The sequence below is a fragment of the Lissotriton vulgaris genome, chromosome 3_1 (assembly GCF_964263255.1).
Source record: "Lissotriton vulgaris chromosome 3_1, aLisVul1.2, whole genome shotgun sequence".
Taxonomy (NCBI): Eukaryota; Metazoa; Chordata; class Amphibia; order Caudata; family Salamandridae; genus Lissotriton; species Lissotriton vulgaris.
Window position 1 is genome coordinate 1,973,031,722 of NC_141689.1, and position 21,727 is coordinate 1,973,053,448.

General features: G+C 45.0%; 1 protein-coding gene across 2 annotated transcripts in view; it reads left to right on the forward strand.

Annotated features, from left to right (window-relative positions):
• The window catches only part of WDR17 (WD repeat domain 17), a 790,164-nt gene that overhangs the window by 481,016 nt on the left and 287,421 nt on the right, over positions 1-21,727 (forward strand). For both annotated transcript variants that reach the window (XM_086962451.1, XM_086962452.1), the window contains exon 21: positions 16,469-16,568. In XM_086962451.1, coding sequence (XP_086818577.1) covers positions 16,469-16,568 — 100 coding nt within the window. The remainder of the gene's footprint in view (positions 1-16,468; positions 16,569-21,727) is intronic.

Here is a 21,727-nt window from a genome sequence, read left to right on the forward strand (position 1 = left end):
GAGTTGCAGAGGTCTTGCGAGGGGGTGATGTCGTTGTTTCCGGCGTTGGGGTTGGAGAGCTCTTTGACGATGTTGAAGAGTTCCTTGCTGTTGTGTGCATTGTTTTCCAGTCGTTCCTTGAATTCAGTTTTCTTGGTTGCGTGGATGAGTTGGTGGTGTTTTCGGGTGGCAAGCTTGAGGGCAGTCATGTTGTCCGGTGTTGGGTCTCTGCGCCAGGTTCTCTCGAGGGCCCGGCATTTCTTCTTGGAGCTCTTGAGGTCGTCGGTGAACCATGGGGCTTTCTTGCTGCCGGGTCTGCTAGGCGGGGTCCTCAGGGGGGCGAGGTCGTCTGCGCAGTCGCTGATCCACTTTGTGAGGTTGGTGGCGCTTGGCTGGGGTTCGTCGCGCTGGTGGGTGGGTTCTTGTTCAGGGAAGTCGCGAGCTGGTCTGCTGTGATCTTGTTCCAGCTTCTGCGTGCAACTTGTTGCTGTTGGTGGTGGATCGTGGTCCTTTTGAAGCTGAAGTGGACGCAGCTGTGGTCCGTCCAGTGGAGTCCGGTGGCATGGCAGAAGGCGATGTCCTTGCTGGATGAGAAGACGGGGTCGAGTGTGTGTCCGGCGTAGTGGGTGGGGGTAGTCACCAGCTGCTTGAGTCCGAGGTTTGCGAGGTTGTCCAGCAGGGTGGTGGTGTTGCGGTCGTTGTTGTTCTCCAGGTGGAAGTTGAGGTCCCCGAGGAGGATGTAGTCAGCGGAGAGGAGTGCGGGCAGGCTGATGAAGTTGGCGATGTCTTCGCTGAATTGTGTGCGTTGTCCAGGGGGTCTGTAGATGAGGGTGCCTCTGAGGGTGGTCTTGGGGTTGATGTGGACCTGGAAGTGAAGGTGTTCGGCGGTTGTCAGGGTGTCGTCGGTGTTGGTCGTGATGCGGATGGTGTTTCTGTGGATGATGGCGCTGCCTCCTCCGGTCTGGTTGATGCAGTCCCTTCCGATGATCTTGTAGCCGTCTGGGATGGCGATGTCGGGCGCTGAAGAGGAGTTCATCCAGGTTTCCGTGAGGAAGGCGACGTCTGGTGAAGTAGTGTCGAGCAGGTTCCAGAGCTCGACGGCGTGTCTGTGGACGGAGCAGGTGTTGAGCAGAATGCACTTCAGGTGGCTGCTGCTGTTGCTCGTCGAAGTCTTGGGCACTGCTGGAGTGGTGCAGGTCCGGATGCAGGTGAACTTGCAGGAGTGGCAGCAGAAGGGTCCGTGGGTGCGTCTCGGGGTGGCTCGGTAGCAACCCGGGATTCGGCCGGCGTTGAGTGGCGTTGTAGGTGCGGCGGGTGGGCTGCTGTCTGCGGGGGCCAGGGGTCCTGGCACTGGGCGCGGTCCAGGCGCGGACGGGCGCAGACGGGCTTACCTTTGGCGCACCTTCGGCGCTCAGTCGGCGTTCCCGCTGCGCGCGTCCGCTGCACGGTCGCTCTGGGGGCGTCATAAGTAAGGAGCCGGGTGGGCGGGTCAGCTGGGTAGCGGGAGCGGGGCGGCCAATGGGCTGGTGGTGGGAGGGGCCGCAGGGAGGCAGCAGCGGGACCTCTGGACGGCAGGCGGCGGGGAACCAGGGTCAAGCGAGGTAGGCAGGGGTAGATCCGGGCGGCCCAGCGGTGGCTGGGTCGCTCAGCACGGAGGCAGGCAGCGGCAGGCGAGAGAACTGGGGAGAGGTCCGGGCGGCCCAGCGGCGGCTGGGTCGCTGAATCACAGGAGGCAGGTAGTGGCAGGCAGGCAGCGGCAGGCTTGGGAGGCAAGGGGGGTGACCCAGCCTTGTTAAAGGCGCAGCGGTCACTCTCACTTTGAACCATCACTCTAAAGACACCAAGAAAGAGAATCAAGTGAACATGAACACCATAGAAGGGCTCCCTTGTCTCTTCCATCCAAGCCCCTATCCATTCATCCATTCACCATTCCATCCACCCGCCGATCTCTGCAATTTCACCATGACATTCATTCATTCTTTCATCCATCATTCAATCTTTAACCATTCCATCCATACATTGGCCATTATACCTGTACAATTGTTCGTACATACACTATCTATGCATTGCATCCATCCATTTCACTTAACCATCAATCAATTGATCCTTTTGTCCATCCATTCACTCAGATTTCCATTTATTGCCATCCTTTCACCCACCCACCCATCTTTCCATCCATCCTGTCAGGTTTTCATTTACTCAGTCATCCTTTCAACCAACCACCCATCCATCTGCTCATATTTCCATCCATTCGTCCGTCTATCTATCATCCATCCATCCATCTTTCCATATATTCTGCCATCCTTTCACCCACCCATCCTCTCATATTTCTATTTACTTTGCCATCCTTTCACCCACACGTCCAATTCATCCCTTCATCTATTGACCCTTCCTCTCAGATTTCTGTCTACTCTTCCATTCTCAGTCTCACCCACCCATTCATCCATCCTCTCAGGTTTCCATTTACTGCCATCCCTTAGTCCACCCATGTATCCACCTCTCACCCACTTATCCAGCACTCCTTCACCCGCCAATCCTCCCATCATCTAATCTGCCCATCTTTTTACCCACTCACCCAAACATTCTCTCACCCATTCACCCATAAACCTTTTCAACCCATCCCTGATTTCACTCACGCATCCTTTCACCCGCTCATCCTCACCCGTCCTTTCATCCATTCACACGCTCATCCTCACCCATCCCTTCATCCATTCAGACGCTCATCCTCACCCGTCCCTTCATCCATTCACACGCTCATCCTCACCCGTCCCTTCATCCATTCACATGCTCATCCTCACCCGTCTCTTCATCCATTCACACGCTCATCCTCACCCGTCCCTTCATCCATTCACACGCTCATCTTTTCACCGACTCTTGTATCCCTTCCTCCATCCTTCTTTCCCAATTCTATCAATCTATTTTTCTTTCCTCCTTTTTGCTTTAATCATGAGCTGGTATCTGCCAAGTTGCAGATTAAAGAGGCCCTTTAAGATCCCCATTCCTTGTCTGTAGCTGCTGAGGGGGGGGGGATGGGGGGGGGGGGTTGGAGCACGACCCCCTTGGTTGAGAGTGCAGGTTGTGGGGACACCCCCGGAACACCATGTGACAATAACCGTCCTCAGATAACCCTTTGAGATGCACTGTGTGTGTTGGAGCGCGGTACTTCCCAGGGCTGAGATAGCGGCTGGACCCTTCCATATTACCCACGAGGCGCTGTGTCTGTGCTGAGACCCCTGTAAACGCTGCACTTCCCAGCGGAGGCGTTGAGCGCCGCGACTTTATATTTACAAGTCGAGATGCTTTGTGTGTGTGTGAGAGAAAAGTGTGCTTTGAGAGATTGTATTAATGCCTACAAAAAACGAATGTGTCCTTGTGTAAGGTTACTGGTGTTCATGTAAAGCACTTCAATACCTTCGTGTCGAGTTCGCGCGATATAAAACTCCGAAAAAAAAGTGTTGAGCATGTGCTTTGAGCATAACACGAATCAGAATCCTGCTAAGAAGTGTTCAGATGTGGGCAGAATCGAGAGGCTATTCTCGTCAGAAACTTCGCCCTGAACTACACATCTTCAAGGTATAAAAATAATCCCTAACGCCTCTAATAATAAAAATGCATCATGGTCATTTAAAAAAATATATATTTTTATGTTTTTTTCTTTTTTTCTACTTGAGCTATTCCCGGTCCAGGGAGAGGTGAGGTGTTACAGGAACACGTTATTACGAAGTCAATGAAATATTTTTAAAGATGCCAAAAAACACTTTGGGGTGGCAGAACCTCGTTCTCGTTGTTTTAAGCCAGGGTTCTCCAAACCGGTCCTGGAGGGCCGGATCCATGCCAGATTTTTTGGATATCCCCATTGAGATACATGTAGTTATTTTAAAAATCTGGCATGGATCCGGCCCTCCAGGACCGGTTTGGAGACCCCTGTTTTAAGCACTTGCGTTTTCAGTGCGTTCGAGGGGTTGTGGTGGGTGAGAACTGCCCCCGTTTTGGGCGGATGCGAGGCTGTACTACCGCTTTTCGCCACTGCGTGGAGCACCGAAGTCCCTGTGAGGAGGGCGCAGCGCACGCTGCTGCAGGGTGGGCAATGCGTGCGTCCGTCTCTAAGTGCTCTTACATGTACAGTCAAGACCCCTGTATCACTCCCATCCGACAGATGCACAAGTCCAACTGAATAGTGTGAATATTGCAAATTTACACAATAAGGCAGAGTAAGCAGGGGAAAAGACGAGGCCTGTGAGTAAAGAGCAGGAAGGGATTGGAGTCTGGCTGTGACCTCGCAGTCAATATTTTCGTATGGTGCTTATAAAACTCCTCTGCGCACACAGGTTATTAGAACAATGATTTATGTTCAAATACTAGATCTTGTAAAATTAAAAAGTGCCCTTCCAGGGCTGGACTGTGCATTGCCCACTCTGACATTTCCACAGCTAAAAAGTGCCCTTCCAGGGCTGGACTGTGCATTGCCCACTCTGACATTTGCACAGCTAATGGGGCGGCTTTCAGAGCGGCATGGGCTACCATCACCCAACCCTAGCCCCAGTACTACTTCTAGTCTAGCCCCCTACAGGGTGGGGCTGGTGTGGACATTTTTACCAAGGTCGATTTTGGTTTTAAGTCTAGCTTAGATGCCCAAAAGAGCACCGCCTGCAATAGGATAGTTTCACAGAGGAGCACACTAGGTGGAATAACTGAGCCAGAGTATGAGAAGACATCCCAGGATGGGCCTCACTGCATTAACATTTGCTGAAAGCAAAGCATGCTAGCCATGGGGGGGGGAGTAAAAGAAATAGGCATCTTTGTGACAGAAATCAAGTGGGTATGGGTAAGTGATAAAGAGGGTTGGATTGGGATGCAAAATAGGCCTGGGCACACAAAAAAAAAGTGGCCTACATTTGCGGATTGCACCTTTTCTCAAAACCACTGCTTCAGTGTTATTATAAAAAGAAGGAGGGGTGTCTAAAAGAGGCTTGTTTTCTTAACTTCACAGAGATATGTTTTTAATGTAACTGCTGCCAGGACTCTTTGTGCATGGATTAGTTCACAGTGGTGCACCACACCTGAATAGAAGTGAAGTCACTTCTGCTCATCATCCGCTCAATCTGCATACATTTTGTCGAACCAGTGATTTAACAGGGAGAGCCCAGTTCGAGCCAAGCCAAGGACCTGTCTTGGCGCTAAGAACCTGTGCACAAGCAAAAAAGTTGGACTGCTATACACTGGAAATACCCAGCCAATATTGTTGAAGTCGTGATTGGTCACCCCGTTGGCCCTTAGGGCACAAGGTAATTGACTTGGGGGCCCAAGTGCTGGCGACTGGCCTTCGCATTATTCTTTACAAGGCACACTGGCCTGCTCCCTCAAAGGAGAGGAGCCAATGGCAGCAAGTCAGCTAACACCTGTGGCCGGGGTCCCATGGTACTCCTGTCCTCCATCGTGACATTGCCCCTCGGATCTTTTCAATTTGTTCTGTTTTTGGTACGCTCCCTCCACCTTTTTTTCCCGCTGTAGCTAAAACAGTATTATTGAATGAGTTCAAAATTGGTACGCCCCCCCGCCTGCCTTTGTGGAACATGATCTTTCACAAACTATTTTGGGTTAACACTGGAGGATAATTTAAGGTAAAATATTTTTCAAGCAAGAATTATTTTGTAAGCACTTCTATCCTCCGAGCGCTTTTCATTCCCTCAGGACCTCTTCCTGTTCTTCTCTATTCTCCGCTCTTTCCTTTTCCTCGGGTCCTCTAGCTTCTTTCCTCCTTCAGGGAATCTCTACTTTTCTCTTCTCTTTCCTCGTTGTTTGTTTTCCTCTGCTCATGCCTTCACCGGTCTTTCCTTCCCTTAAGCCTCTATCCCTATTTTCTTCAATTATGGCTCCTTTTCGTTATGTATCGTCTGTGTTGCTCTTTTTACACCCCTCCCAGCTTTTCACTCGGCGGTGAGTAGACGACCCGGATTTCTCCGAACAGTCCCGGCTTTCAGAGAATGTGTCTGTAAAGTCTGAAGATAATGCTATGTGAAGGTTGTCTTGTAAATGTGTGCTTATATACACAGACACTGTATTTGTGTGTAGATAGATAGATTAGATAGATAGATAGATAGATAGATAGATAGATAGATAGATAGATAGATAGATAGATAGATAGATAGATAGATAGATAGATAGATAGATAGATAGATAGATAGATAGATAGATAGATAGATAGATAGATAGATAGATAGATAGATATGCAAAATTGGGACAGACCAAACATAAAAGTAACACTAAAGGCGGTTAGTCCTACTTTTATGTCTGGCCTGTCCCAGTTTTTCCTTCTCAAAATCTGCCCACCATACTTAGCTGTGTTCTACGTTTATACCACTGTGTTCACCCTCATTCTTTCTCTATTCGCGTCTCCTCTTTTTATACTTCCCTGACCCTTTCTTCCTTCCCTCCCTTTAATCTTCATCCTGCCATTTCCTCTCTTCCTTTCCTCTTCCATTACTTCCCAGGAAACTTTGTGCCTGTCTACCCTTCAGAAGACATTTATGAGTGCCTGTGAGCCATAAAGCACATTTCTTGTGATTTATGCAAAACGGTCAACCACCAACCAGCCGTTTGATAAAGCTCTTGTTGAGCGTAGGTGCTTGTATTGCCCACATTTGGATTACTTTACATATATATATATATGGCTCTGGGTGGGTGTGTGTGTGGTGGGCTCTGGGTGTGTGGGGGGCTCTGGGTGTGTGTGTGTGTGGCTCTGGGTGTGTGTGGCTCTGTGTTTGTGTGTGGCTCTGGGGGTTTGTGTGTGTGGCTATGGGTGTGTGTGGCTCTGGGTGGGTGTGTGTGGCTCTGGGTGTGTGTTTGGCTCTGGGTGTGTGTGTGTGGCTCTGTGTGTGTGTGTGTGGCTCTGTGTGTGTGTGTGTGGCTCTGGGTGTGTGTGTGTGGCTCTGGGTGTGTGTGTGTGGCTCTGGGTGTGTGTGTGGTAGTAATTGCTGTCTGCTGAGTTCGTCCGTAGGGTACAATAGGTCTCACATTTGCAAGAGATTAAGCTAATGGCAATGTAAAGGACAATGCCATTTATTTATCTGTTTTCAAAACCAACACATAAATACAAATTTTGTCATTTACAATGCCAATAGCTCTAACTTTTCCAAAGGCGAAATCATTACATTGTAAATGCTTGTTTAGAGTTGCCTGGCTCCCTCTTGAGAGGGGTTATACCCTATTTTTAAAGATTTAATGTGTTTCTCTTAGCCACCTTTATTTTAACTTGTCATTATTTTACCAGTATGTCGATCCTTTCAGCGGGGGAACCTGTTAAATGATCAAGGGGTTGCTGAACCCCGGTTTGACTATTGCTTGACCCACCTGTGTTTTTCCTGCTGGGAATTTGCGGCGCACAGCCCTGCCCCTTCACTCAGTGGGCTATTTCAAAAGCATGTGAGCTCATCCACACACACAGCTTCACAGCAAATCCCGATTCACTCTGACCATCTGGAGCGTCCAGCTCACTTTCTGTTCCTTGTAGGCACACTTGTGCCGTTTTTGGAGTTGCCCTGCTCCATATAGGTTGGGTGCAATCTTGGGAAGGTGTATACCTATTTTAAATTTTATTTGTTTGTATTTGCCACCTTTATTTTGACTTGTCTTTATTTTACCAGTACGATCATTACAGCCTGGGAGCCTGTAGAATGATCAAGAGGTTGCTGGACCCCAGTTTGACTTTTGTTTGACCTACCTGTGTTTTCCCTGCTGGGAATCCTCGGAGCTCAGCCACGCCCCTTCGCTTAGCGATCTATTTATAAAGCGTGTCAGCATGTCCGTGCAGCTTCACAGCAAAGCCCAATTCGCTCTGACAATCGGAAGCATGCAGCGCACTTTCTGTTCCTTGTAGGCACACTTGTGCCGTTTATTGAGTGGCCTGGCTCCATCTAGGTTCAGCACCATCTTAAGAGGATTTATACCCTTTTAAAAATTATTTTATGTGTTTCACTTTGCCACCTTTATTTTAACTTGTCATTATTTTACCAGTACGATTCATTCAGCGGAGGAGCCTATCGAAGGATCAAGGCTTTGCTGTGCCGGGTTTGACTATTGTTTGATCCAGCTGTGTTTTCCTTGCTGGGAATCTTCAGAGCTCAGTCACGCCCCATCACTCAGCGGGCTATTTAAAATGCATGGCAGCATGTCTGTACGCTGAAGGCATTCCAAAGCCAAACCTGTCTGAGCCCCTACATGCCTGGACCGCATCCAGCACCACAACCCCTGGCTGTTTTTCCCCAGGAGCTTTATTTTAGGAACAGCCAACATTTGGAATGCACTCCCTGTAGACATTACAAACAGCCTCAATTTATGGGCCTTTAGAGAATGCCTGAAAACCTGGCTCTTTATCAACTAATACTCCAGGGAGGAACTAATGACATTGAACACAAATGTAAGAATATTAATTGTGCTTTACTAGACACTCAGGGCGAGCCCATGCAATGTGCTTCTTTCAAATCTGTGTTTGAAATGAAACAGGATAAAGGCAGCTTCTCTGCGAAAATGACTAAGCCTTCACAACCAGGACCATTTAACGGATTTTATGGCATGCTCAATAATGCACGCTCACTAATACAACACAAACTAGAATTCACAGAAATGTTATACACACACAAGCTGGATCTGGCATTCATTACCGAGACGTGGGCAGACCAAACATCTGATCTGGATTTGGTGCTAACAATTGCAGCGGGCTACTCAATCCTTAGAGCTGATAGAGTAGATAAGCGAGGTGGGGGATTGGCAATTGTGTCTAGAGACAACCTGTTGGTCTCTGGCTCCTCAGCTGGAAGTGGCTCTGACTGTGAAATTCTATCTTTTTAAATCAAAATGAGTAAAAACTATACTTTTAGAGGTCTCTTGGTGTACAGGCCACTGGAAACACCTGTGTTAACTCTATAAGCCTTTTTATTGAAACAAGTATTGATTCGGCCGACTTTTCAGTACTGGAGGGTTTTAATTTTTATCTAGAAAAATCAGAAGACAGTGATAAAGCCTTTTGGTAGACCTTCTATCGTTCAGAAGAGCTCTAAAGACCTGGCTTTTTACAAACCGACTTCCCTGATGTAACACATGCTTTCTCAGTCATACAGCGCCAGGACACCTCCGGGTAACAGTGCGCTTTAAAAATGTAAAAAATAAATAAATAAATAAATACCATGGCTAACTTTGACTTGAGGCAACTGGTTTAGTACCCCACCCACGTTGCGGGTCACACTCTAGATGGTATCTTTACATCAGACTCAACATTAAAGGTCAAAAGAGTACTACCTACCCTTTGGTTAGACCACAAGGCAATAATGTTCACAATCAGCACAACTCAGCCTTTTTCGGGACCTCACAACCCCCACACAGCAACAAAAGGCTGTGATTGGAAAAACATAGATCCCCTTAAATTACTATCACTCCTGCTTAGCTCCAAGCCCAACCCCATCCCAGATGTCAACACTGAAGCCCGTCTGTACACATCTTGGATCAAAGCAGCCTATGTTCCGTTAGCCCCTGCAAAAACTGTCTATCGGGCTTAAAACCCCCTCAGAGCCCTGGTTCGCTGAGCCGTACCCTCTTTAATCTCCACGTTAACCCTCTGACCAGAATCATTAGGAACTCCGGCCTCTCAGTTGTCTCCTATGCTGATGATACCAAGCTTGTGATTTCAGTATCGAGCAACCTTAAAGAAACAACAGAACACTTCAATAAACGCATGACTTGGGTAAATCAATAGATGAGATCCAACTGCTTAATGGTGGGAAATCGAGATTCTCCTTCAGGGTACGGACACCTCCTTCTAGTCACCTAGATGGTGGCCGAAGCTTTGGGCAACCACCCATCACCTGTGAAAAAAGGTGAAAAACTTAGGTTTCATCATCATCAAGATCCGCCCCTTTATATTGCTTGACCTACAAAAGACACTGGGCCCGATTCACAGAACTAACTTAAGACAAAATCCTAAACTTACTACTTTTGGTATTCACAGAATGCACTTACTACTTTCGGTATTCACAGAATGAACTTACTACTTTTGGTATTCACAGAATGGATTTACGACTACTAACTTTACGTCCGCACTCAGCCGGAAATTCCGTCCCGGAGGCGGAGATTCTGGCCCGGAGGCTGAGCTTCCGGCCAAGAGGTGGAGCTTGTGGCCTAGAGGCGGAGATTGCAGGCCGGTGCAGCCCGGAGACGGAGCTTCCGGCCCAGAGGTGGAGATTTCAGCCATGGCTAAATCCCCACCTCCGAGCCGGAAGCTCTGCCTCTAAGCCATAAGCTCTGCCTCCGGGTCATAAGCTCCACCTCAGGGCCGGAAGCTCCGCCTCTGGGCCGGAAGCTCCTCATCCGGGCCGGAAATTCAGACGGAAAGTTAGTAGTCGTAAATCCATTCTGTGAATACAAAAAGTAGTAAGTGCATTCTGTGAATACCATAAGTAGTAAGTTTAGAATTTTGTCTTAAGTTAATTCTGTGAATCGGGCCCACTATGACAGCACTACCCTTGTCCAAATTGGATTATGGAACGCCCTATGTGTAAACATCCCCAAAAAATATCTGCAAAAGCGACAGCTGCTTCAAAATGCATCAGCACGCTTGCTGCTGCATATCCCAAAATATCAGTCGGTGTCCCAAGGCCTGAAAAAACTCTACTGGCTTTCAGTCCATAAAAGGATTACATTTAAATCCCTGTGTCTAGCCTACAAGGCACTGCATGGCTCTGGCCCACAATACTTGAAGAAGTGTTCTATCTGGTACACACCTGCAAGAAACCTACGGTCCTCCTCCAGTTAACTACTACTGATCCCCAGAACCAAGAGAGCGCACTGGAATGGAAGGAGCTTTATTTTAGGAACAGTCAAAATTTAGGACACCCTCCCTGTAGACATAAAGAACAGCCCCAAAATATGGTCCTTTAGAAAATCCCTGAAAACCTGGCTCTTTATCAACTAAGTAACCAATACTTCTATCATCGGTAGCTATCTGGCATTTGCTGGGCAGCAGGGCCAAGATGCCCTCATGCATTCAAGCGCTTTACAAAACTTCAAATCAAGTCAGTAGATAAAAATCATCCTCTTTGAGAAATGCATTATTCAAGGTAAAACCCTGATAATAGAGCCCTTGCTGCTGGATTGATTTGTCAGTCCACTGCAGCCTGACATAGTTGTGCAACTGAGCTTCTGAGACTAAGATGTAGATATTGCAAGATATTAAGTGTACCTGATTTGAGGAGTGGCCACTTAAGGGCAGCGGAAGTAGTTCGAGAACATGATAATTCCTTGCCATTAACTATGAGATCTCACTCTGAATCCCAGATCAACTTGGAATGGTAAGTGTGGGAAAAACCCATGTGTTTACTTTGATGCATCCTGACCAAGACTAACTAAATAATGTTCAGGTGTCCTAACCTGATGATGATGAAACTTGGCATTCTAATATTTGATGTGCAGTCTGTTGCTAGAAAGCTGAAGGATCACAGTTTGGTTGGGAATTGTAGCGTAATGTGAAGTCTGTTCACTGTGCAAAGTGTGATTTTTTACTTTTCTGCCACTCCCTCAGTCTTTGTTCCCCTTTTCTTTAATAGAGGTAATATTTGTAGTTTTTGAGACTTGATATCTTTCGGGTGATGTTCATTTTCGCAGTAATGGGAACTTAATCCTGTTTTGATCTTTTGACATTATTTTGGTTCTATCCTTTGTGATAAGTGACTGTCATGATGTGTACCGCTCAATAACTTGATTTAAACTTCAGTGATTATATAGTTAAATGAATACTGCGGACATCTTCATGCAACGTGCAAGCAATGTTTTTAATTTCTTTTACAGCAAATTCATCCTTCTGAAATTGGTAAACACAGTATCAATAAAGAACATGATAAAACATAATTAATATTTCTCTAGAACACCACAAGGTATAATTTGTAGCATAATCCAAAAAACAAATGTACAATATTAATATTAAAAGATGGGCCAACCATTAGAGATTAGTGCAGTAGTCAAATGCAGGGTTAAAACTAGTCTTAAATGAACCCTTTCGCTGCCAGGCCTTTCCCCCCTTCCCATGCCATTTTTGACTATTTGGGGTAGTTCAAGCTTAGGCCCCCGTTGACATAAGTTATCCACGCCACATTTGCATCCTTTTCTTCTAACATCCAGAGGATTCCAAAGGTACCAGGGGTTTGTGGATTCCCCTGGAAGGGACTGAGAAATTAGGCAAAATACAGCTAAATGTGTTTTTGGGTGGGGGGAAATGGGATAAAGGTGCTGCAGAAAAAAGTGCATGGTTTCTTCCCTTCAAATATTATAAATGAAGGGTTTGTGGTGCTAAAATCACCTTCCTCCCATCTTCCAGGAACAGACAGACCTCTGTCAGAAAACCAACATTTTCTACACAGTATGGGCATTTTACAGGGACATAGCCTATTTTTCCTTATTTCTTGTGCTTTCAACCTCCTTCCTGTTAGTGGTAGAAATGGGTATGAAATCAATAATGGATCCCAGAAAGCTATACAATTCTAAAAAGAAGACAACATTCTAAATTCAGCAAGGGGTCATTTGTGTAGATCCTTTAAGGTTTTCCTATGGAAAGTAACAGTTGAAATAAAAGAATATTAGAATTGTGTTGTGTAAAACTGTCACTTGTGCCTATATTATCACCTGTAATTTCTTCTAACTATGGTATATTTTTGAAAGCTATATACTGTTATGTCCACGGGAACCTTCTGGTTGTGGCGTTATGTGAGGCTTGTAGGTTCATCAAAAACCCGAGGTACCCAGAGCCAATAAATGAGTTAGACCTTGCAATGGTTTTTCATTGTGTACCAGGTATACAGTAATTTATTTGGTAAAATATAAAGTGTGAAAAATCGGTATCAAGAAAACCTATGAATTTCTGAAATTTGAAGAAGATATGGAGTTTAGAAGCAGTGGTTATTTGTGCATCTCTGAAATTGTGGGTACACATATTAGCATGTGAATTAGAGGGTATTGTTCAAAATGATTTCTTTTTTGCACACTGTCTTACATTTGGAAGGCAGAATTGCATAGAAATACAAATGGAAATAACACTTGTTCTACTATTCTGTATTTCCCTAAGTCTCCCGATAAAAATGGTACCTCACTTGTGTGGGTAGGTCTAGTGTTTGCGACAGCAAACTGCCCAAAACATAACATGGACACATCACATTTTTAAAATGAAAACTGACCCTGTTTTAGCAATGTGCCTAGCTGTAGATTTTGGGACCTATTATAGCTGGCACCTAGGAAAACCTAGCAAACCTGTACATTTTTGAAAACTAGACATCCAGAGGAATCTAGAATCCGGTGACGTGTTTGGATCTTCCCAGGTTCTAATACCCGGAATCTCCTGCAAACCTCAAACTTTGTAAAAAAACACATTATCCTCACATTTCTGTGATGGATAGTTCTGGAATCTGTGAGGAGACACAAATGTTTACCCACCCAGCATTCCCCTATGTCTGTCAATACAAATGGTACCTTACTTGTGTGGGTAGGCCTTTTGGCCGCAACACAAAACTGCGCAAATCGCAATATGGACACATCACAATTTTCCAGTGAAAACTTACACTTTTTTGCAATGTGCCAACTGTGGATTTTGTGCCCTAGCTTAGTCGGCACCTAGGAAAACCTAGCAAACCTGTAAAAAAAAATTACATCTAGACACCCAGAGAAATCCAGCATGGGGTAACTTGTGTGGCTCCCACCAGGTTCTGTTATCCAGAATCCCTGCAAACCTCAAACTTTGTTAAAAAAAAACATTTTCCTAAAATCTCTGTGATGGAAAGTTCAGGAATCTGCGGGGAGTAACAAACTGTCATCCACTCAGCATTCCCCCAAGTCTGCCAATAAAAATGGTACCTTACTTGTGTGGATAGGCCTAGTGCCTGCAACAGGAAATGGCCCAAAACTTATTGTGGAGACAACAAAATTATTTATCACGAAACAACATGGTTTTGCAAGGGAATCAAAGCAAACACAAGGAAATGATGGACGGAGAGCTGAAACTTTTCAAACACTCACCCCCAGTCACAGATCTGGGTTGAATCCATCATCGTTCTTTAGCTCACTTCGCCACCCCAGTTCAGACAGAACTATATGCAAGGGAGTCACCCACGTTTTTGGTCCCGGGCACGACCGCCATCTAGGCAAAATGTTCGAAACCCAAACATTTCTGAAAACTAGACAGTCAGGGGAGTCCAGGGAGGTATAGCTTGTGCAAATACCCCAATTAATTCTTACCCAGAATCCTCTGCAAACCTCACATGTAGCTTAAAAATCACATTTTCCTCACATTTCTGTGTGGTAAAGTTGTGGGATCACCAGGCCTACACATATTTCCTACCACCCAGCATTAACCCAGGTCTCCCAATATAAATGGTACCTCACTTGTGTGGGTGGGCCAAGAACCCACGACAGGGAAGAGCCCAAAACGTATTGTGGAGCCATCAAAATGATGTATCACAAAACAAGCTTGTTTTGCAAGTTGGGCACCTGCATTTGTGGTCCAAGCTAGGCGGCAGATCAAAGGTAATAACCCCCATCTGCCTCCTGGGGGGACAGAAAGACTGTCCCTTTTTTGTTGAGGGGTCAGGACATTGCCATGCCCATTGTGGGCAGCCCCAACCCCTCTTTTATTAAAAAAACATCCCTGGTGCCTTGTGGGCTTTCGACCCCCGGGGGGCAGATAGTAAGCTATTGCCCCCATCTGCACTCCTAAGGGGGCAGAAAGACTGTGCCAGGTTTTTGGAGGGGGGGCATTATAATGTGCATTTAGGGCAGCCCCACCTCTCAGTTCTCACAAGAAAAGAATCCCTGGTGTCTAGCGGGATTTTGCCCCCGTGGGCAGATCAGGGGTAATAAACCCCATCTTCCTTCCGAGGGGGCAGATGGACAGTTCCTTTTGTTTTGGGAGGTGGGGACATTGGCACACCCATTGTGAGCAACCCCCACCCCTCTTTTATAAAAAAAGAGAAAACAACCATCTCTAGTGCCTAGTGGGCTTTCTGCCTGGGGGGTAGAAAGACTGTGTCAATTTTTGAGAGGGGCATTATATTGCCATTTAGGGCAGCCCCCACCCCTATGTTGTAAAGATTCCCTGGAGTCTAGTGTGCTTTCTGCATCCCCACCAAGGGAGAATATTGGTAGGGGCAGGAAGACTGAACATGCCCAAAGTAATATGGGGGGAGCAAATACTCTTTCGCAAGGGCCCGTTCCCCCTCCCTGGTGTCTAGTGGGTGGATCCCTGCTTGGTGATTGCCCTCTTGTGGCATGCGAGAATTCACTAGGGATTCTCCCCTTTCCAATGATACCCCTCCCGTTTGCCTACGTGCTCGGGGGGCTGAGCTAGCCCCATGAAGACTTAGGTAGTGAAAGTGAAATGAGCTCATTTCACTTTCACTTCCAGTGTAATGACGTAGGCATGCCATGCACAACGATCGTCACTACACTGAAGAAAAAAAGCCTCGGGCAGCTTTGGAAGTTCTTCTCCATCTCCCCAGGCTGAAAGAAAAAAAAGAAGTCCCTCTGCTGTTCATGGCAGAGGTATTTCTTACTGCTGTGGCGAGGATTTAATGGTTACGCCCTTGGCACAGCAGCACAGTAGCCGTGGTTAGATCCTCTGCATAGAAGGGTAAAATACTATTATGGGTCTGTATTTCAGCCATTTAAGTGTCTCTATGTGCCTCATGGTTTAGTTTAATACTTTTTTTATTAAAAAACCTTGTCATGCAAACTGCCAGTAGATATCAGATCACTTTACAAAGGTCAAATGGGCACTCAGAGAACTCTTATTTCAAACTCTATACACAAAGATATCCACTATAGCTGATGAGCAGGATCAAGAAAAGGGCAGCTTGCCAAGAAGACAAATAGGAACGAGAGGATGTGGATAATTTACTTGTCAGGAAAGAGAGGTGACAGGCTTACTGCTGGTGATCCAGCATCCAGATATTAACTGACTAGCATGCACACCAGTGCCTCCACGGCATGGACTGCAGCAGTCCATGCCGTGCAGGTACTGCCTTTGACATTCCCATTGCGGTGCCTATTTCATAAGCACCACCCTAGGAACACCAAAGAACCACCCACCAGACAGGAGAAAACTCCTAATCTGGTGGGCGGTTTGTACATGAGTTTGGCGGTGCGGAAGTGGGGCGGTCCTGCTCCTGCACCACCAAGCTCCTAATAAAGCCCTTAGTCTAGAATTGTTTTTGAAATCCAGTGAAAAAGCTTAGGGCCATAATGAAATTAGTGAAGAGCTCCATGTTAATATTGAAGATCTGGAAAAGAAGTGGGAAAGTGTCTGGAATGTTTTGAACTCTTTTTCTTCCAGTTTTTAACTATCTTTTTTAGTTTAATATCATCTGCCCCAAGCCTTTCTAATATGAAGTGAATGGAATAGTGACCACCATGTGCCTGCAAAGTTACTTGAATGTTTCCCTGTTACTTTTATCTTTTCCAGACTCCTCCACCGGGTCAGTAAAGGACTAGCAGAGTGGTACTTCCAGGACAGTCGAGCAGTACTTGCAGCATGCTGTCACTTGGCTGTGGATAATAATGAGGTACAATGAAATACAGCTCCAAATAGATTTACTTTTAGGCCGTGGGAAGCAGCCTTATGCCTAAAATATTTTTGCTCATGTGTCTGTCATTTTCATGTAAGCAAATTAATTTTCCAATGTCAAATGATAGATTATTTAGCTTGATTTTGTATTTTCTGTGTCTAGTTTCAGAATGGAGCCTCTGTTATTGTTATTGCCATTTTACATAGACAATGACAAGAGCAGTGACTACAGATATGCTCTCTTAGTCTTTACTTTCTTAGTGGTAATAGCTCCTGCAGATTCCTTACTTGAAAACCTTTCCAGGAACCAAACAGGGTTTGGAATGTTCTTATAACTATTCCTCATGACCGGCTTTAGGTAGAATGTCTATGAATCATTTGTTGCATCTAGTGGTTCCACTGCAAGTGACATATTGACTGCCATATATGATGCCATGTGCAGAGGTGGAAATGTTCTTTATGATTGCTATGGCAATGGCCACAACCCTGCATCCCGTGATCTTTGCCAACAGATTGATCCTAAGACACTAAAAGGTAGAGGGACCAAACTCAACAGGGTCTCCATGCATTTAAAATCAAACTCTCCTCCATGAAAAACCAGAACTAGGTATCAGGCTTGGGGGTGATTTCAAGTTTGACAGACTGGGTACTCTGTTGCAAACACGACATAGTACTATGTCCGCCAAACTGACAATCTGCCCACCCTATTTATGGGCTAGAGGGCTGTTAGTTTCCTTCAATGGCCTGATGGAATAGGGCAAACTTGATGCTCATGATAAAGACATCCAAGAAAACAAATTGCGGAAATTCCGCAGAGATACTATTGATTACAAACTCAACGAGGTGAACACCTGGGCAGAGGTGTACGCCCGTAGGCGCCCGTATCAGAAACCCAATACATCTTCTCAAGAGTTCATAGTATCTGACCATGAGCTGGATCCATCTAGACCAGTTCAACTTGAGGCAGTGGCACCCAGTTCTAAAAATGGAGCTGGATCCTCAGCTCACCAAGCCCAGTCTACAGTGTCTTCTTCTTATTTTTTAGAGAAGGGCCCAACCAGCGGCAAACCTCCAGACACAAAAAAACAAGGAGGAGTCAAGGACAAATACAAAGAAGCAGAAGCGTGGAGACTGAGGAGCGAAGTCAAAGCCTTGTCATAAACATTTCTTCTAAACCACTGTCAGCAGCTCAAGAAGCAGTCTTAAATAAGGGCACATCATTTGTGCCAATTTATCATACCAATCAACTGGAATTGGAAGTCTCCACCTTTAGATTCATGCACAATTTGAGATTAAAGCATTTCTTTACCAACGTAGTCCCCACTCTGGACACTGTTTCTACATCAGTTCCTGAAGCAGTGGACTCTGAACTCTGTTCTTTTAAACCCAAGAGCACTTTTATGGCACCTGTGTCTCACAAGTTATTAGACATCTTTGAAACACTCGTTCGTCATGATTTAGCTAAACTCAATTTGCATCCACAAGTCAAACTCAATTTGAAAATGAATGAAATGAACATGTTATGCCAATTAGCTTTTGACAAAAGTATCACTTCTCAAATGGCTGACAAGGGCGGTGCCCTTGTCATCATGGATACAAGTTTTTACATAGAGAAGGTAACACAACATCTATCTGATACCTCTACTTACATTAAATTGGCTCAGGATCCAACAACAATGATCATGGACACTTTCAACCAAATATTGGATAATGCGGAATGAATGGATTGGATAAACAACACCTTACGCAGATTTCTCACAATTCATTATCCTAGAAGACCGAGGTTTTACATGCTTCCCAAAGTGCACAAAAGCTTAGTTGATCCTCCATTTCACCCGATTGTTTCCGGCTCTGAATCCATCTTTGCTCCAGCAGGACGATTGGTTGATCACTTTCTTCGGAAATTTGTGCAATCCTGGCGCAGTTATGTCAAGGATACTACTCACTTTTTGAATCTTTTACAACAAATTCAAGACAATTTTTCATCTACTTGGCTGCTGTGTATAATCGACGTCACATCATTGTACACTTTGATACCATTGAAAGAGGGTATTGAGGCTTGCGAGTGGGCGCTGTTGCAATTACCAGATAACAGTGTGGACAGAGTTTTTTTATTGGAGTTAGTCACATTGTTTTTACAACATAATTATCTGAAATGGCAGGATGATTTTTATTTGCAAGTGAGTGGAACCTCTGTGGATTTTTCGGGGGCTCCCTCGTACGCTAATACTTTCATGGCGCAGTTCGAAAATGATAACATCTTTATGCAAGACACCTGGAAGCTCAAGCTGGCATTTTATGTCAGATTTATAGATGACATTTTCCTAATTTGGAAGAGCTCAAGAGAATCTCTGGAGCAATTGATCACGGAATTAAATACCAGGCATGAGAGGATCAAGTTCACTCACTCCATTAGCCAAGACAGTATCTCTTATTTGGATGTACTAATACAGAAAAACATTGATTCTTTTGAAACATCAGTATTCACTAAGCCCACCGACAGGAATATTCTTTTGCTATACACCAGCTTTCACCCACCTACGTTGATTCAAAATCTTCCGTATTCTCAAATGCTGAGAATGAAACGCATTACTTCTAATGCCAATACATTACAGGATATGCTTCAAAAACAACAAGACAAATTTCATGAACGTGGTTATCCTTACACTACTTTGTCTGAAGCGGTCACCAAAACACAACTAAAAGATCGTAACAGCCTGCTTATTCCTCAAGTGAAAGGGGAATCTGGCAGATTAGTATTTGTGTCTACGTTTTCTACTCGATCACATGCAATCAAAAAAATGATCAAAACTAGGTGGGACTTGCTCAAACATGAACCGGATTTCAATGGATTATTTACTAACGAACTACTCTTTGCCTACACTCGAAGCAAAAATATCAAAGATATTCTTCCCACCAAGAAGGTAGAAACACAGCAATTCCATGGCATGGGCAAATGTTACAACTGCGTCCATTGTAATAGTTTCATGATGGGTAATGTTATTCACCATCCACACTCAGGCAAATCTATTTCTCTTAAACAAAATGGCAACTGCAATACATCTAATGTTATTTACACGATTAAATGTCTGTGTGGACTTTTATATGTAGGCAAAACCTCACGCAAAATCAAAATAAGGATTACAGAGCATAGGAGCACCATCAGCACTAAGAGTATCAAGTCTTACTTTGCTTCCCATTGGTTAGAACACCAACACACCAATGCACAACTCCAGTTTACGATCCTAGAGGCTCTAACATCTAAAGCCGGACAAGATGCTAGTATATTATTGGCTCAAAGGGAAGCATGGTGGATTAAGTATCTGCAGACCCTTGTACCACGGGGTCTCAATGATAGGATTGAATTACAATGTTTTCTGTAGTGTTATCTGCACTCATCTTCCCTGCCAGCGTTGGCTCTGTGTAGATTTGTACATGTGCCTTCTTCTAGTTAAACTCATACAGCACTACTGGTGGTTTCATGGTTGCGGGTGATTTTACTTAATTTTATTTTTTGCTTTGATTTTTCCCTTACATTTTATTCTTACATCCATCCTTCTTTATTTTCTCCCCGGTTTCTCAGTGCCAGTATATATCGTGCACTTCTTTACTATTGTTCTACATATTTTTTCACTTGGCACACCCCACGGGCTTTACTATTCACTTCTTCACATTAGATTGTCATAGGACCTACTGTTCATTCACAGTGTCCATTGAGTAGACACTGCTGTGGTGTCCACTCTTCTCATTTGTCCCAGCTTTTTTTTTGCTAGCTCAGGTCTTTTTGCCTATTCCGGTGTCTCATTTCCAATACATCCCAGAGGTATCATGGTATTATTGCACTCCCGCCCATACCAATATGTAAGTCTCTGTTAGCTTGCAGCTGCATTGTTCAGCTGGCAACTGGTTGTTTGTGGCATAATTTTCTAAGAGTTTCTTACGTATCTATCAGGATTTTCAGATATCGTGTTCACGGAGCATTATAGCAGTGGACTCTCGGTGTTACACCCTATTCCAAGATGACATGCCGTAGTTCTGTTTCTATTGCGTCTCCAAGCATAATTACCGGTATACGCCTCGGCTCACATTGAGTTCAATGGCATGGCAGCCAGTTCTCACACTAGCGGGTATAAGGAGTCAGAGCATTTATTTTGGTAAGTTTGAAAGTCGGGCATCGCGGCCTTTTAGATTCTGTTTGATTCGTGGTATTGAGCGCATCTTTCATGTTTCCCAGCTCACAGATTTCACTTGCCATTATTTCGAGGGGCTTCAACATACAGACAGCATTTACAGCACAGCGTTACACCTAGCTTCTTACTTACAATCGTTTGTGGGATAGAGCGGACCGCGCATACCATTGACAACCTGAGCTTAAGGTACAGTGCTATAACTTTTACTATTTTGTATAACAATCAGTCTCCAGACCTTACATATTTAGCCACTATTGTCCCTGTTTGTGCACTTTTCAGATTCATATTAAAGTTTCAGCAGCATCCAAGCAGCAGCGTTTGTACAGCTAAGGTGTTATACTTTACAGTAGCAGTGCGCTTGGTATACTAGTGGTTTCCCACCAGCAGTTGATTAGTTTGTTGGGCTGGCCACCCACCCACCAGGCAGCAAGCACCTTTTGTTAAATTTGACAAATTATTTGGTTTCATATTGCAGATATAGGGTGTGCACAGACTATTCTTATATCTTCTTATGGAATAGGAGCCATACGAAGAAGGGCTTTGTGCCACCTGCCCCAATTGGGTGGGTGTTCTAATATCTCTTTTGTCTGTCTCTCACAACCAGATGAAGCATGACAGTATAACAGAAAAAAAAGAAAGAACCCCACACTTGGGAAAAAATTTAGTTGGAAAGGGGGAGGTCATTTCTTTTTTGTTTTTCGGGAACAAACTCTGAATTTGAGAGTTTACCTCTGAAATACCAAATAGTGTCACAACCAAAGTTTTGTACATTGACAGGAACTGCCATGACGGAAGCTCCCTTCAAGGTACAGAGATCACCACTGGCCCAGGGGTGATATTTTCATTTTGTAGATGGTAGTCTGCAGGGTGACAGACATAATATCATTTAACCTTGGTGGGCAGGAGTACTGACCACCAGACTCTAGATCTGGCTCTTAATCTCCCTCTTTGGCAAAGATGTTAAAAA